General features: G+C 39.5%; 1 protein-coding gene across 1 annotated transcript in view; it reads left to right on the forward strand.

Annotated features, from left to right (window-relative positions):
• Window positions 1-8,364, forward strand: part of Slit2 (slit homolog 2 (Drosophila)) — a 107,677-nt gene extending 99,313 nt beyond the window's left edge. The window contains exons 29-31 of the mRNA XM_013009108.1: window positions 4,233-4,521; window positions 5,020-5,231; window positions 6,712-8,364. Of these exons, the coding sequence (XP_012864562.1) occupies window positions 4,233-4,521; window positions 5,020-5,231; window positions 6,712-6,953 (743 nt within the window). The 3' untranslated portion in view covers window positions 6,954-8,364. The remainder of the gene's footprint in view (window positions 1-4,232; window positions 4,522-5,019; window positions 5,232-6,711) is intronic.
• The last annotated feature ends 7,053 nt before the right edge of the window (window positions 8,365-15,417 follow it).

Raw genomic sequence — 15,417 nt, forward strand, 5'->3', positions numbered from 1 at the left:
CAATTCAGACCAAGGACCAAAACAGCAGGTGATGCTGAATCGAGATGCATTGGGTTTGATTGGTCTTCAACTGAGCTGATAAAATTTAATTCAGTTTAGAAATAGGATGAGTTAAGAGACTATGAAGTTTCTGAATAAGTCAATGCCCTTGAATGCTTTACCAAGATGTGTATTTTCACTCACTTCATATTACCCTTTATACAACACTAACCTTAAGATGCTATAGTTAACCACTTGAAGCTTTCTCCAAAATCATTTGTTGGAATTATTCTCTAAGTCCAGAGAACTTCTACTTTGAAAAACTTTGGTATAGAAAACTTGCAGTATCTTAAGCAATGTGCTATTTTTTACAAGCAAAAGAGTTCAAAGAGTTCAAAATTCTGTTCAATTCTGTTAATATTTATGACATACCTCTAGGCCCAAGGAAGTTAATGGAAGAATAGAGGATACAAAGTTGAAATGCTCAAAGAATAAGAAGACATTACAATGAAGCCCATTTTAAAAAATGGCACAGGTCACTGTGGCTCATCCATGTAATCTGAGTTATTAGTGAAGTGGTTATCACAAGAATCATGGTTCAATGCTCTCTCGGACAAAATAATTACCAGACCCAATCTTAACAATAAGCATATTGTATTTAGTGCATGTCTGTTGTAGCTCCAGCTACATGAGAGGCATGAGTAGGGCATTCTTGTCTGAGGCCAGAAACTCTAGCACCTATCTCAAAAGTTTCTCAAACAAAAATGGTCTAGCGTAGGGCTCCACTGTTAAAACAACTGCCTAGCAAGCAAGAGGCATGAGTTGAAATCCAAGTACTGGGAGAATAAAAAGAAAGAAACATTTGAAAGGTGGGAAGGAGAGACAAGAAAGAGAGTAATAGAGCAGATGATTGTGATCAAAGCAGACCATACATGCATAAGGAAGGAAGCACCACTGTGAAACGCATTTGGTATGGGGGGGGGGGGTGATTTGGTGAATTGAACCCAGCACTTGCTAGATGGGATTTCTACTATTTGAACCATGCTTCCAGCCCAGAAACCTCTTCCTTCATGTAATCAGTCTATGCTAACAATAATACATCTCCCTTCCACTCCCAGGAAAATGGGAACCACAGATATACCGTTTAATCTTTGCGTAATTAAAATCTTACACACTGACCCTTCTCAGCAAGTAGCCTGATCTGTTTATACCATGGGAATCCCAACTATGAGTCCCATTTAACAACAACAACAAAGCCTTCCCTTGTTGCTAACCAAATTGCTTTGTGACAAAGAAAGCAAGTCATAATGGGAACTACTATTTAAAAGCAAAAAGGATGTTCCAGGTGCCCAATGCAGTGCTTCTCTTAGCCTTCATCTCTAGAGATATGAGGGAGAAAACCTTTTCATTTTTTAAAAGTCTCTGAGTGACAGCCTCAAGGATTTTTATAAAGCTTGCCAAAGTTTACAAAGCTATTACACGGGAGACCTCATTTAGATTCAGGTCTGCCCGACTCCAGAGCCATCATTTTGCCACTCAGTCCTTAAAAACACCACCACCACCACCAAAACAAATCTGAAAGTGAAGTGATCTTAAGTTATGTGGCTTTTAGTTGTTTATTTCTGACCTCGTCCTTCACTTGATTTTATTATGCTTTTATTAGAAACCATTTCACTGGATCTCTTAAAAACCTCTTTAGGATTTGGTACAAATTTTACTTTAATAAAGCCTGAGATTGTTTAGGTCTGAACATTTCCATTTTTCAAGGAGGAAAAAGAAAAAGGCTTTAAGCTCCCAAATGAAAAGTGCTAATTCCTCTGAGGATGAATTACCTAGCAAGAATATAGACACCTCTGTCCTAGGCCTGGAGGAAGCCATCTTCACCCCTCCTCTCTGCCGGAAAACACACGGAGCCTGGGCTGGCTCTCTGCCCATGCAGACTCTGCTCTCAAGGGTGAAACCAAATTTTTTTAAATACAAGGAAACCCATAAAAACAGAGCTTTGAAGAATATAAGGCAGAGCAATGAGAAAGAGTCAGAAGCAAAAAGAGGTCAATGCATCCACTTCCAAAGGAGGACTGCCCAATGCTGATGCGTCTCAACACCTGATCGTTCACAGAAGTGTCCTCTGAGAAACCAGTCACTTAGCTTAACCTATCCTTGCATTCATCATTACCCTAATACATCCTTTCTGTCACATGACACAACTTTTTGTGGTTTTGAGAAGAAAAAGAGCAAGTCCAAGATCTAGCTACTGCAACAACAACATAAAAAGATATTTCTGCTTCTGTTTATCAACTACAACCTCGAGTCCTAAGCAAGCACACAGAAAGGTTGACTCAGAATATGTCTTGACATGAGTCTAGCTTAGAGGTAAAGTGGTATGCTTAATATTCCAGGGTTCTTGGGTTCAATCCTAAGCAGCAAATATAGAGTAGAATAGAATAAAATAGTTCTTGATTTGTATCCTATTAAAAGTAAAATAAATGTATAACATATAGCCATGTTCATTTACAAATGACTGTAATCAAAGCAAGACCATTTTATAATTGGGAACTTTGGGAATGAAAAGATTGCCTTTCTCCCTGCTGAGGAACTTAGCTAGACTCTATTTAATTCTGACAAATACACAGAGGGGTACCCTACCTCTATCACGAATGAGCTGTTCAAATTAGTTCTGGAAGAAGTACATTTGTACTCTCTGAAGAAAGGACCATAAACATGTGACATTAAATGTTGTGGGTGAATATGATTTAGAAAGACCCCAGAGCAAAGACCTTCCTTCTACATAGCCAGTTGCATATCTTTGACCTTGCTGCCACTACCTGATTTCCAAGGCCAGATTGATGCTCACTAAAAGCCTATACAAATGGAGCTTAAAGCCAAGATTTGTCATTGACTCTGTCCAAGTGTAACCATAGATCACCTCGCATCAGTCACCAGTGCGGCATTTTGTCATTCCGAATTCTGTGCCTGCCCTCCATCTTGAGATACTGAAAAAAATCCAGGGTCAAAAATTTCAGGAACAACTGCTGTGTCCAACTATTTATGATATCATTGAGAACATTGAGCTCCAGAGAAGAGAAATGACTAGCCCAAATGTACTAAAAACCAAAACCAAAGACCTGACCTCTAGCCTAGCTATCTGATTTTAGTGTGTGTGAGGACTTAAGAGACAGTATAATGGGAAGATTCTGAGATCGTTCTGTCCCTAGATTTATAAACAAGTTCCTGGGAAGAGAGCAAACCTTTGACTTCCTAGCCCAGACCTTGAATCCGGTAGCTTTTGGTCCAGGCTCAGTTGATACCTGAGCACTGTGAGAGAGTCAAGGACTCGGAAGACCTCTGGCTCCCCTCCTCCCTTACCCCACAATGACCTGGAAAGTTGCCTCATGTCTGATACCATTCAAGCACTATTTCAGGGTCTGGCTCATGCCATGGAAAGATTCCTCAGTTTTGCCAAAATGAAAGTTACCAGATGACTGACATTAGTGGAATGTATCTTCACCAAGATTTGCAAATACTGTTTGTGAAGGAATTTCTTTTGTGTTCCTGATTTATGTGGGGAATGTGAAGTCTTTGCTTTCAGTAGCAGGCAAAACAAAATCATGATGTCCATGAAGTGCTGTTGATAAGCCACAGGGGTGAGTTTTCCAGGCATTGACATCCTGCCTTGAGCTGGAACATTGCTCCTAGTAATTTGTTTAAATTAGAATTTGTCAGGGCCAAGATGAAGGTCACTGTGAGCCTCCACATTCTCCCTCTGAAACACGGTGCTAAACCTTGGATCTAGAATCAAAGCAAGGCCTTTTGTAATCAGCCTAATTCTAACCAGGTAGAACTTGTGAGAGGACTGCAAGGAGCTTTGTGGAGCTCTGGGCTCCCTGGAAATCTGTAATGTCTGGTAGAGGAGACTCTAGAATAAAGGAAACTCCAATCTCTCTAAGTCCAGCAACTGTGGTTCTTAATTTTATATATGTATGTGTCTAGGGCAAAGTTTTGTTGGAAACAAATGTTCAAGATTAAAGATGGACCTAGTGAACTAGTTGTTTTAATTATACATTAGAAGAAGTACCTGCAGAATCTTCCAGAAACAAAAACAATAAACATAATATACAGATCTTTTTCAACCTAGTACCCTTGCCTAGATATCCTAACTTAGTAGAGCTGAGGTAAGGTCCAGAGCATCTATCTGCATAGCCTGTTTGTGAAAGGCCCCAGAGTCTGACCTCTCCCATGGTGTCCCTCTGCAGGCATGCCTGGGAAGAACAATGTAGCATCTCTACGCCAGGCCCCCGGGCAGAACGGCACCAGCTTCCATGGCTGCATCAGGAATCTTTACATCAACAGTGAGCTGCAGGACTTTCAGAAGGTTCCCATGCAGACAGGCATTCTGCCCGGCTGTGAGCCATGTCACAAGAAAGTGTGTGCCCATGGCACCTGCCAGCCTGGCAGCCCGACGGGCTTCACCTGCGAGTGTGAGGAGGGCTGGATGGGGCCGCTCTGCGACCAGCGGACCAATGACCCCTGCCTTGGAAACAAGTAAGTTTGGGTTGCTGGGTAGCCGTGCACCTATGAGTGAGCCCGAAAGGAAATGAAGGAAATGAAGAAAGTCAGGTAGAAGGAAAGATGGAGGGAAGAATTTAAGAATCCTTCACGACCATCCCAGGGGACTACACAGGGGCAAACAGGCATGGGAGAAAGATGATTAGAGTTGATATAGGTTTATTAGAGGGGCTATATCTCCCGGGAGAGGGAGCACATGGCCTCTCTCCCTATCCAAGTAGCAGGTAGTCTAGGGCTGGTAGTGAGGTAGGTGCCCGCACAGGTAGGTCTGGGTGGAGAGAGGAAGTGGCCAGCTGTAACCCTAGGGCAGGGAGGGGCTCAGGGCTGGGGTGGAGCCAAGGACCAGAGGTAGGGATGATACTCACAAAGAACCCTCCCGCTGGAGTTCATTCTCTTTTTCAGTCAGTCATCTTTCATTCTTGTGTTGTGATCCTCATCCATTCTCACTACATGCTCCTTCCTGGTCCCCTGCAGATGCGTGCATGGGACGTGCTTGCCCATCAACGCATTCTCCTACAGCTGCAAGTGCCTGGAGGGCCATGGGGGCGTCCTCTGTGATGAAGAAGAAGATCTCTTCAACCCCTGCCAGACCATCAAGTGCAAACACGGCAAGTGCAGGCTCTCGGGGCTCGGACAGCCCTACTGTGAATGCAGCAGTGGATACACTGGGGACAGTTGTGACCGAGGTAGGCCAGCCTGGCAAGGCCCCTTCTTCTGGCAAAGCACGAGGGGTACTAATCCTTGATACAAAAAGATGTAAATGGGGAAAGAACTAGGAAACGGTGAAACGAGGTACGAAAATGCCAGTCTGCCACGTGACTTTCAGGTACAGCTGTTGGTTTATTTTTAAGTTTGTTAGGAAGGTTCCAGATTTCAATTGCCCTACACCTCCATTATAAGGTGTTACACTGCTTCTACATGTCTCCTCACATAACCAGATTTGCAGTGAAAACTCTCCATTTTACATTTCTCTTGCTCTTCTACTACCTTAACGCCAGTTCTGACCAGCAGATTCTGTGGAGAAGGACAAGAACGTGCCCAAGCAGTGATAGCTCATATTTACACATTTTAATATTAAATAAGTTATAATCCAATTGCACCACTGAGGGAGGAATGGGTCTAACACCAGAGAAGATTACCCTGAAATTCTCTCCCCCACCCTCCTCTTTTATCTTCAGATTGCCCTGGGGCTAGTTTAAGGAAATTACAAGAATACAAAGGAAGAGGCACATTCCATTTCAGTAAGAGACTAGAATCTCAGAGATGAAGAGACTTCTCCCATCTCCTGATGAGATTACTGCAGAAGGTCTCACACTCACTGCCAGGGTTTTCTACCAGTATCGTTCAACCATCAGCCACATCTCCTGCACAATCCCCACAGGGTTCTAGAATTCCCACATCTTTACCTGTGCTTCTTTCTCACTGATACACACCAGCTGTTCATCTTCTTGCTCAGAAAAGTTGGGGCTAATAATTCTCTCTGGTTTTACTTTAAAAAAAATCATCTTTGACCTGATTGATCTGATTGATCACATCAAATCATGCAGGTGAGAGGGATAGAAACAGGTGGATTTTTCCACCCATCTCCCCCTTTTTCCTTTGTTTGCATGATCAGAATTTGCCTTCCAGCTAGTATGGTCTTTATTTTGTGCATCTGAGGAAAGATACAAGATGGACGTGCCCGTGGAAGCTTTAGTAGATGTCTCTGTTTTCGAACTACTTCATAGAGAGGGTAATTTATGAAGTTGGTGGAATGTTACTTGTATTAAGTAACAGATTGGACAATATTAAATTCCAGGTCTAATAAATTAAATTGCATTCTTTCTGAAACTGCTTCCCGTGGTAAACAAAACCAGCTGTTAGTAGCGTAAAAACAGAAGATGTGTATTTTTCCTCCCCCCCCCTTTTTTGCAATAAAGGAAAAAGATTTAGGAATCCAATTTTCTTGTCAGTGCAATCTGATTGTATTTATAGTCTACGTATATGGCATTCACTTTGCTGAAAATAAAGACCCAAAAGAAGTATTTGTCCAGGAACTTGGCAGCCCATAAAGTATAATATGAGCATAACGCTAAAAATAACAGTCATAAAAGAAAATCACAGACAAGACCCTCCAGATGAAGATGTGGACCCTTTAAATGCTTGGGCTTTCTTGTTGTTTTCTAGAAATCTCTTGTCGAGGGGAGCGGATCAGAGATTATTACCAAAAGCAACAGGGCTACGCCGCCTGTCAAACAACGAAGAAGGTCTCTCGTTTGGAATGTAAAGGCGGGTGTGTTGGAGGGCAATGCTGTGGACCTCTTAGGAGCAAGAGACGGAAATACTCCTTTGAATGCACGGACGGCTCTTCCTTTGTGGATGAAGTTGAGAAGGTGGTGAAGTGTGGGTGTATGCGGTGCATATCCTAAACGGTGTCCAGGCAGCCCCTCAGTCTCTGGCAAAGGTTGTATACTTCTTGACCATGTTGGACTAATTCATGCTTCCTAGTGGAAATATTTGAATTATATTGTAAAATACAGAACAGACTTATTTTTATTATGAGATTAAAGACTTTTTTCTGCATTTGGAAAAAATAATAATAATAAATTACGCTTGAACTCAAGCTTCCCCAATGCTGGAGAAGTATGAAGAAAGCTATACTTGGAAGCCTAAACAACCGCGATGGAAACCACGACAGCATGTCCATCTTTGGAGCATGCGAAGACTAGCAGAAGCACACACAAGAGACTGACAGCTATGGTGCACTGAAATTGCCCAGAGCATAAAACCTGTGTCCCTTTATTTACATCCATCCAGGCAGTTCACAAGGACATATCAAGTACATACATGTGAATGGGAGTGCCAGGCAGGGGAATGGAACTTCAGAAAGCATCGATAAAGCAAGGGGATGAGGAACATCCCAAAGCTCTGGGTTCCATGCACAAGATGAAATGGGAGAGGATACATTTAACCTTCTTTTTCACATGTCAGCATGTCAGCAGAGAGCAGCACACAAAAGTGTTTATTTACCATTTTCCAGTATTAATTTTTTGTAATATAAATGATAAATGAGATAATAAAGAACCAATAGATTATTGATAAATAAATTAGTAATAATATGAATTTTTTGTTGTTTCTATGAATTCTAAACAGCCCTATTCAGTATTCAGTTTCAATGAGGAATATTTATTGTATCGAAGTACACTGTACTTAACGTTTTAGGTCATCCTTTCGCTGTTTCTCAATGCTTTAATATATATTAATTTATAATTATCCTGATATTTTTGTACATTTTTAAAACTTAAAAATCAGGAAAATTTTTTTGTTTGGCAGTAGTGCTAACATAGGGTGCTATGGTGTCATCTTGGAACAAATACATGATCTGTTTGTTGGCCTTGACATCTGACCTCTGGCATCACCTACAAACAGGGCCTCATTGGAACACTTGCAGAGTGTATGCAAAGTCTAAAAGGAGAAAAATATTCCTTTGCCTGTGAGATCTGATTGTGAGATGGTGAGATAGGTGGAAGGAAGAAGGGCCCATCTTCACTCTATCCCCACAGGAAAGAAATGATCTGTAGCAATCAACCCTAGAAAGTAGACCCTTTACAACTTTAATATTTCCTTGACTTTTTCTTTTTGCCTCTTTATGGGGGAGGGTGGGAAAAAGATCGACGGTTCTGTCAAAAACTGTAATTTTTTCCAAACAATAAAGCTCCTTTGTTAATGTTCCCATGTTAACATGTATGCTGCTAAATTGCCATGTAGAAATGATTATTTGTAGTGGACTGTGCTCTTCCATCATTAAAATCCCGCGGTGCCCTGTGAAGAAAAAAAAAAGATGTTCTTTTTCCCCAAACAACTTTTTTTTTAATTTTCACAAAAATTAGTTGTACATGTATGATTCAGTGTGCTTTCTCTTCCTCCAGACTAATATCAGTTACACTACTGATGTTTGTAAATTAAACAGATATTTACTTCATAACAGCTTGGTGGTTTTCTTAGAAATTACGTAATGTTTTCAGGCCCAGCCCAGCAAGTGCTCCTCAGTAACACAGAAAGAGAAAGACAACCTTTATTGTTTGCTGCCAGACAGTGGACAGTGGAATGAGATTAACATAGTTTCACATCTGGAGACTTTTGAATGGCCACCTAAAAGATACTGATAAAATAGCATGTTCTTTACTAAGATAAAGTGCATATTAAATTAATTTCCTCCCCTCTATACACAAAAAAGAAAACATTTTTAAGTGAAATCTAAATAAGACAAAGTGTTTTTCTTCACTTATTATTATTCTTTCCTTCAGTTTGAACCAGACCATCCAGACCTGGTAGATATTTGGATAGATTAAGCAATATTGGCCACAATGATAAAATTTATTCATATCTCTTTATAAGAAAATAAAAAGCATGCATCTGTGTCCCCCCCCCCCACACACACAAGCAACATATACACTATCTCTCCTACAGATGTGGGCATCCAATCATTTATTCATTCTTGTCTAAAATGTCTTCACTTAGATTATATAAATATTCTATAACCATTATGAAACATTTATGTATTACTCTTGGTTGTGCCTTTTCTTGAAGGCTTTTGAATCATTCATTAATCAAAGAAACAGTTGCAAAGATAACATGTTTTAGATTTGTTATAGATGCACAATATTTTAATGGTGAATGTTTTTGATGGCTTATTAGATGCCAGATATCACACTAAGAGTATTATGTGAAATCTCACATTCACCCTTATCAATGGATGAAATTACTGTGCTCTCTATTTTACACTGGAATCAAGCGCCTGAAAACATAGTAGAACTCCATCTCTGGCTATTCAGATCAAATAGTCTACACCCCAAAATACAGGGAACAAACGTTAGCTCAGTAACAATTTTTAAGCCACTTCTATTGGAAAAATGTTAGTCCACGGAAACTTTTCTGTATTAATCATGTGCATTTAAGTAACATGGATTAGAGATCTTACTTTTCTGTTGCTTTCCAAGAGATGAATAAAAGTGAAGTCTTGGTAGTTTCCAGATAGTATTCTTCCTCCTTCATGATCGTGAAGGCACAAAGTATCATTATGTTTCCCTGAAATTGAGCTGTTTAGTGAATTTCATCATGGATAGCTGGGCTTGTGATGAGACTCCCTTCTGTGGTGGAGCTGGTATTGAGAATGCCGGTAGCCAACAAATCACTACCGAAATGAGACTAATTAAGAGCAATTATTCATGTCCTACCTGGCTTCTTACTTATAAGGCTTCCACAGCAGAATTTCTTCAAACAGAAAACTATTCTATTGTTTTTGCAACAGAATTCAATTTTTAAAACATCCCCATTTGGAGTGAAAGCTACTATAAGAGCCTAGTGTCCACTTTTAATCTGGAAAAGTGAAGTTCTGAAATATCTTTAATGGGTTTATTTTTAAATCCTTCATGTCTGAGGCACCAATAGAAATTGCACTGGGAGTCTGACATGTGTTCATTGAATAATAACCACCTTCATTGAAGTCTGTTTTCACCACAGACTTCCTGAAGTTATTTCTAAACAATGATAGACTAACCCTCACTTTAGAACTGCTCTGAGCATTTTTTTTCCTGTGGATGATGTGCTTTCTCAGCAGCAATTGCTTCTGGAGAAATGATTAAAAGACTTGAAATCGATTCTGGGCATAAGGATCTTGAGCTTTATGGTGTCATCTGCCTCATGTAGTGACCATTATTTCAAAAGTAATGTTTGTAAAAATACATAAGCTATAAAAAAGTATATGAAGTTTTATGTAAAGCTTTATATAAAGCTTAAAAAGCTATATAAAATATAGAAGCTATTTTCATTTCCAATCCTCTCCATGTACTCTCGAGTCATTTAACAACAGATTTTTAGTGCCTATCTCTATAAAATGCATGAAATTATGCCAAATCGTTGGGATAGCTTCAGATGGAACAGACCACAGTACCTTGTTGGTGCTCACATTCAATGCACTTGGGGCTGAATTAAATTGGGTAATAGAGGATCCACAGAGATAAAACTAATGCATAATTCCAATTTGATAAAGACACTTTAAGGAAATTACAGTATATTGGAAATCACAAGAAAGGAATTCAGTCAAATATGCATCAAGAGGTTTGAAAGGCTCTCTGCAGAAGTGATCTTTAGGCCAAATTATGAAGAAAAAATAAGATCTACCACTAAGGAAATGAGAGGTTAATACAGGTGTAAACTAAAGATACCTGCTTGTGCACTGAACTGAGGAGTGAAAGAAGTCTGTGTGTCTGCATTTACTTAATGTGTGTAAACCAACTGTGGTTACTTTCTGGTTTGTAACATTCTCTAAATGATCAGGACACAAGTGGCTCATACCTGTAATCCAAGCTATTCAAGAGGCTAAGATCTGAGGATCATAGTTCTTCAAAGTCAACCCAGGCAGGAAAGTTCCTAAGACTCTTACCTCCAATTAACTAGAATAAAAAAAAAACTTAGAGGTGGAACTGTGTCCAGAGTGGTAGAGTGTGTCAGTCTTTGAATGAAAAATCTAAGCAACTATGTCCAGGCACCAAGAAAGACCTAGTACCAGGACCAAGAACACCTCTGTGAATATAGACCACAGTTTTCTTCAAGCATCTCTTTAAACAGGTTTCCAAAATGACACATAAAAAGATTTCCATTTTCAAATAGCAGTGAGTTAACTATGCTTAATGCAGTTCCCCTCACATTCCAAACAAAATGCTTCTGAAAACATAGAAAATATTAATACTTATGCTAGCATCCAAAAGTATGAAATGAGATTATTTTCAGAATCTCACAGAAATGTTTATGAGAAAGGCTGCTGAAGCCTAAATGAGAGGAACTATTGTTGCCAATCTGCTTTCCTTCCATTCTGTTTATTTCAAGGCCAGAAACTTAGGCATCAGTCAAGTGGAAACCCATGAGAAAATATCTGTACATTAAAGTTAATATTGACTGGACATGGTTGGCTCCTGTAATTTGAGTTACTCAAGAGACATAGGTTAGAAGATTGAAGTCTAACGCTTGCCTCTGGGATAACCACTAGACTCTAGACTCTTGGAAAAATAACTAAAGCTAGAGTTGTGGTTCAAGTGGTAGAGTGCTGGCCTAATAAGTGTGAAGCCCTGAGTTCAAACCACGTACAAAAATAATGTAAAGCTGGATTTTGCGTACTTCATGGTCACTGCACTAGACTGGAAATACCATAGAAATTTACAGCTGCTGATCTGGAAGCCCCAGCCTTCTACTTCCAACCCACAGTCCACTCTAGGAATGAAACATTATATTCCTCTAGATCATATAAAAATATGGTGAGGGGCTGAGAAGGTGGCTCGTTGGTAGAGCGCTTGCCTTGCATGCATGGGGCCCTGGGTTCAATTCCTCAGCACCACATAAGCAAAAAGAAAAAAGCCAGAAGTGGCACTGTGGCTCAACTGGTAAAGTGCTAGCCTTGAGCTGAAGAGCTCAGGGACAGCGCCCAGGCCCAGAGTTCAGGTCCTCCACGACCGGACACCCCTCAAAAAAATATGGTGAATTCCACCTCTAGGACAATCCCCAAAACTCTTTGGTCTGATATTCTGGACTCTCATAAAGAAAACTCCTTAAATCAGCTCTTTGTTTGTACTCCTAGAATGACAAATGTCAGAAAAAGATAAAAGCATCTTAAAACCATTTATAGCCTGGAATGTCTATAAGAAAACAGTGTGGAGATTCCTCAAAAAATTAAAGATAGAACTATCCTATGATCCAGCAATTCTATTCCTGAGCATTTACCCAAAAGATACAAACCAGGATACACTAAAGCCACCATACAACCATGTCCATTGCAGCACTATTCATTGTAGCCAAGGTATGGAATCAGCCCAGATGAATCTTGGTGGATGAATGGATCAAGAGAACGTGGTATACACACACAAAAGAATTTTACTCATGGATTAGAAAGAATAATATTGTACCATTTGTACAGCAATGGAAAGACCAAGAAAAATTTATGTGAAGTCAGGTCCAGAGACACAAAGGATGAATGTTTTCCCTTAGATGTGAAAGCTAGATTTAGCTTATAAACTTATAAGTAAATACAAATGTATTAACTGAAACACAGTCTATTCAAGGGGAAACTCAAATTAGTGTTAATTCCTTAGAAAAGCAAAGTCAAAGTTCAGCAAATAAAACGCCAGGAAGCCTGTACTAAAAACAAATGGGTGGGGTCAAGGAGAAAGGGATAGATGAATGAAGAGGAAAGGAGGTAGAGAATGGAGGCAAGAATCCAATATATATCCTACAAAATTAAGAGTATGGAGGGAAAAAAGGGGTCAGAATATTGAAAATGGCGACATTGACCAAGATACACTATATTGCACTATATTGCAAGTGCATTACAACTGCTCAAAGATAATTTTAAAAACTTTAAGTGACAATAAAGAAAAGCAAAAAAGAAAGTCTACATAAAGATTGGCGTTGAAGCCAGGAAACTTGCTTAAGCTAATTTATAAACAGATCATAATGAACATGACCAGAAGAGCAGCACCTATCTTTAGATAATATTTACCTTTTCAGAAATGGAGGGGAAAATGAAAGAATAGTTTAGTGAGATTGAAAAGACACTAGCAGAATAGCCCGAAGTTGAAACTAATAGGCTGACTTCTTTTTTAATTTTTAAATATTCATATATTTTATTGTAAAGATACTGTTTAGAGGGGTTATGTTACATGAGCAAGGTAATGAGCCCATTTCCTATAGAGCACTGTTACTCCCTCCTTCTGATATAAAAAAATCCAAAGGGTTACTGAAAAGTTGTTGAGATCAGGAAGGTGTCATTCAGTGAGCCAGTAAGTGTTGATTTATTAGCTATAGTCATAAATATGTGAGACAAAGTCTGGAGATAAATTCTGGAAAGAATACTGAGGTCAAAACTGGAAGAACAAGGTCAGAGTGGGTCTTCAATTACATGGTAGGTAGGGTGGGTGAAGCAAGATGATGCCTAAGGAAAAGCAGTCACAATCCCCCAATAAGAGAGTGATTTATTTGCAAGAAACCTTTTCACAGTGGAATGCTGTTGCCATCCTCTTCCTTGTAAAAGAGAACTTACAAGCCAATACATTGTCCAGAGATGTAAAATTTAACTCATGAGTGGCATGACCCTCTCGCCTTGGGAGCTAGCTTTATCTTTGTATCAATATGTGGGTGGCTGAATTTAGATTCCAAAGAAAATGGACAGGAAAATAAAAGCACACCCACAAGACCAGAGAGCAAGAGAAATAGCCACAGAGACCATTGTCTAGAGAAACTTACCGTCATTAATCTTCTGCCCCCTTTGTGAAGTGGCTAGAATTATTGTCATTGGTTTTCCACCTAGATGGTGGCAGAGAGATTAAGTGACTTGCCCAAGGTCACACCATCCAGACCTCCTGACTCAACTCATAATGCAATATTGATTTCACTGGAATTGATAGGCAAACTTTGTGAAGGGCCTCACGAGGTGATGCTAGAAGAATAAGAAATTCTCAAGGACAATGTTTTTGCCTTTGGGGAAAAAATGTCAAGACATAGCACACACTTCCCAAACCAAATTAAAAAATTATTAAACTATTCCTAATAACTCTTTGGATAAAGAGAAATGAATACGTCTTTTAACTTAGGTTATTATTATTTTATTATTCTGAAAACTGAAGCTGAAGGGATAATCTTATCCCAATGCTTCAGGATTTCTCATCGTTCTGGTCTGGTGTGTTGTGATTGAGTGGGCTGTCCTAGAGCAATTGAATTCAGCTGCTAAGAGAGTCACAAGAACAGGATCAAACATGCCCTCAACCTGTTGTATCAGTTACAAAGTCACATCCTTGGACTGGTTCCAGGTATCCTTTGTAAAGGAAAACAAAACAAAACAAAATGCCATGGGAAAGAAAGGAAGGAAAAAAAACTAGAGAGAGATTTCTATTTGAATGAGCATGTCTGATAATGTCTATCCCCAATCTCAGAGGCCCGCTTTGTCACGAGAAGAGACAGACGCGCATCTGTGAACTGACAATCTTGCAGTGACTTGATCCAGCCTGGTCTCTGTGCACAACATTACCATTCAATTACCTCCACTACCAATTCTTACTTTCAATTACATCTCCACATTGATTTTTTTCTTCCTATTATTCCTATGTTAGCCACAATTCTTCTCTTCTGATGCTTGTCAACTCCTTTTTGGAGCTGTGAAATGAGCAGGAACATGCTGCCAACTGACAGGCACAATACCCAGTTTGATTAGGAAATAAATCTCTTATCATTTGGCAAGAAGAGTGTGATGGGCTAACAACACAGAAAATGAAGTGGAAATCCTTGTATCTGTCTCCTCATTTAATCTTATTTTCCATTGTCCTCTTCCTTGTAAATACTTTCTTATTTTAGAAAAATAAACACAGTATTACACCAACAGGAAACCAGTCTATTATTGGAAAATAATGATTCTTATCCATGCTGCTATCTTAGAAAAATGTCCAAGAGGCGCAGTGGGTTCAACTGAGCCACATCTAGACCAGCTCCTTCAGACTCTGCTACATACAAGACTTTGCCTGTGCATGTACACACACACACACACACACACACACACACACACACACACACACAAATAAACATGTAGAAATAAAGGTAAAAATCATCTTTCCCAAAGACTTAACTGAACTCCAAATTTTAAAAAGTAATAATTGCAGCTCTGTGTACTATGTTTATGTTTGGCTGATTTTAATTCCCTGGAAAGCTCAATCTTAGTGCACAGAGCACCATTTCAATTGCCCGTTAGCATACAATATGGAACCCAACTGTATTCCCCATGGAATGGAGAAAACCGTCCAGAGGCTTGAGAACATGAGGAGCTTCTGGTGAGTTTTTCCTTACCCCAGTGAT

The sequence above is a fragment of the Dipodomys ordii genome, unplaced genomic scaffold, assembly GCF_000151885.1.
Source record: "Dipodomys ordii isolate 6190 unplaced genomic scaffold, Dord_2.0 Scaffold8, whole genome shotgun sequence".
Classification (NCBI taxonomy): Eukaryota; Metazoa; Chordata; class Mammalia; order Rodentia; family Heteromyidae; genus Dipodomys; species Dipodomys ordii.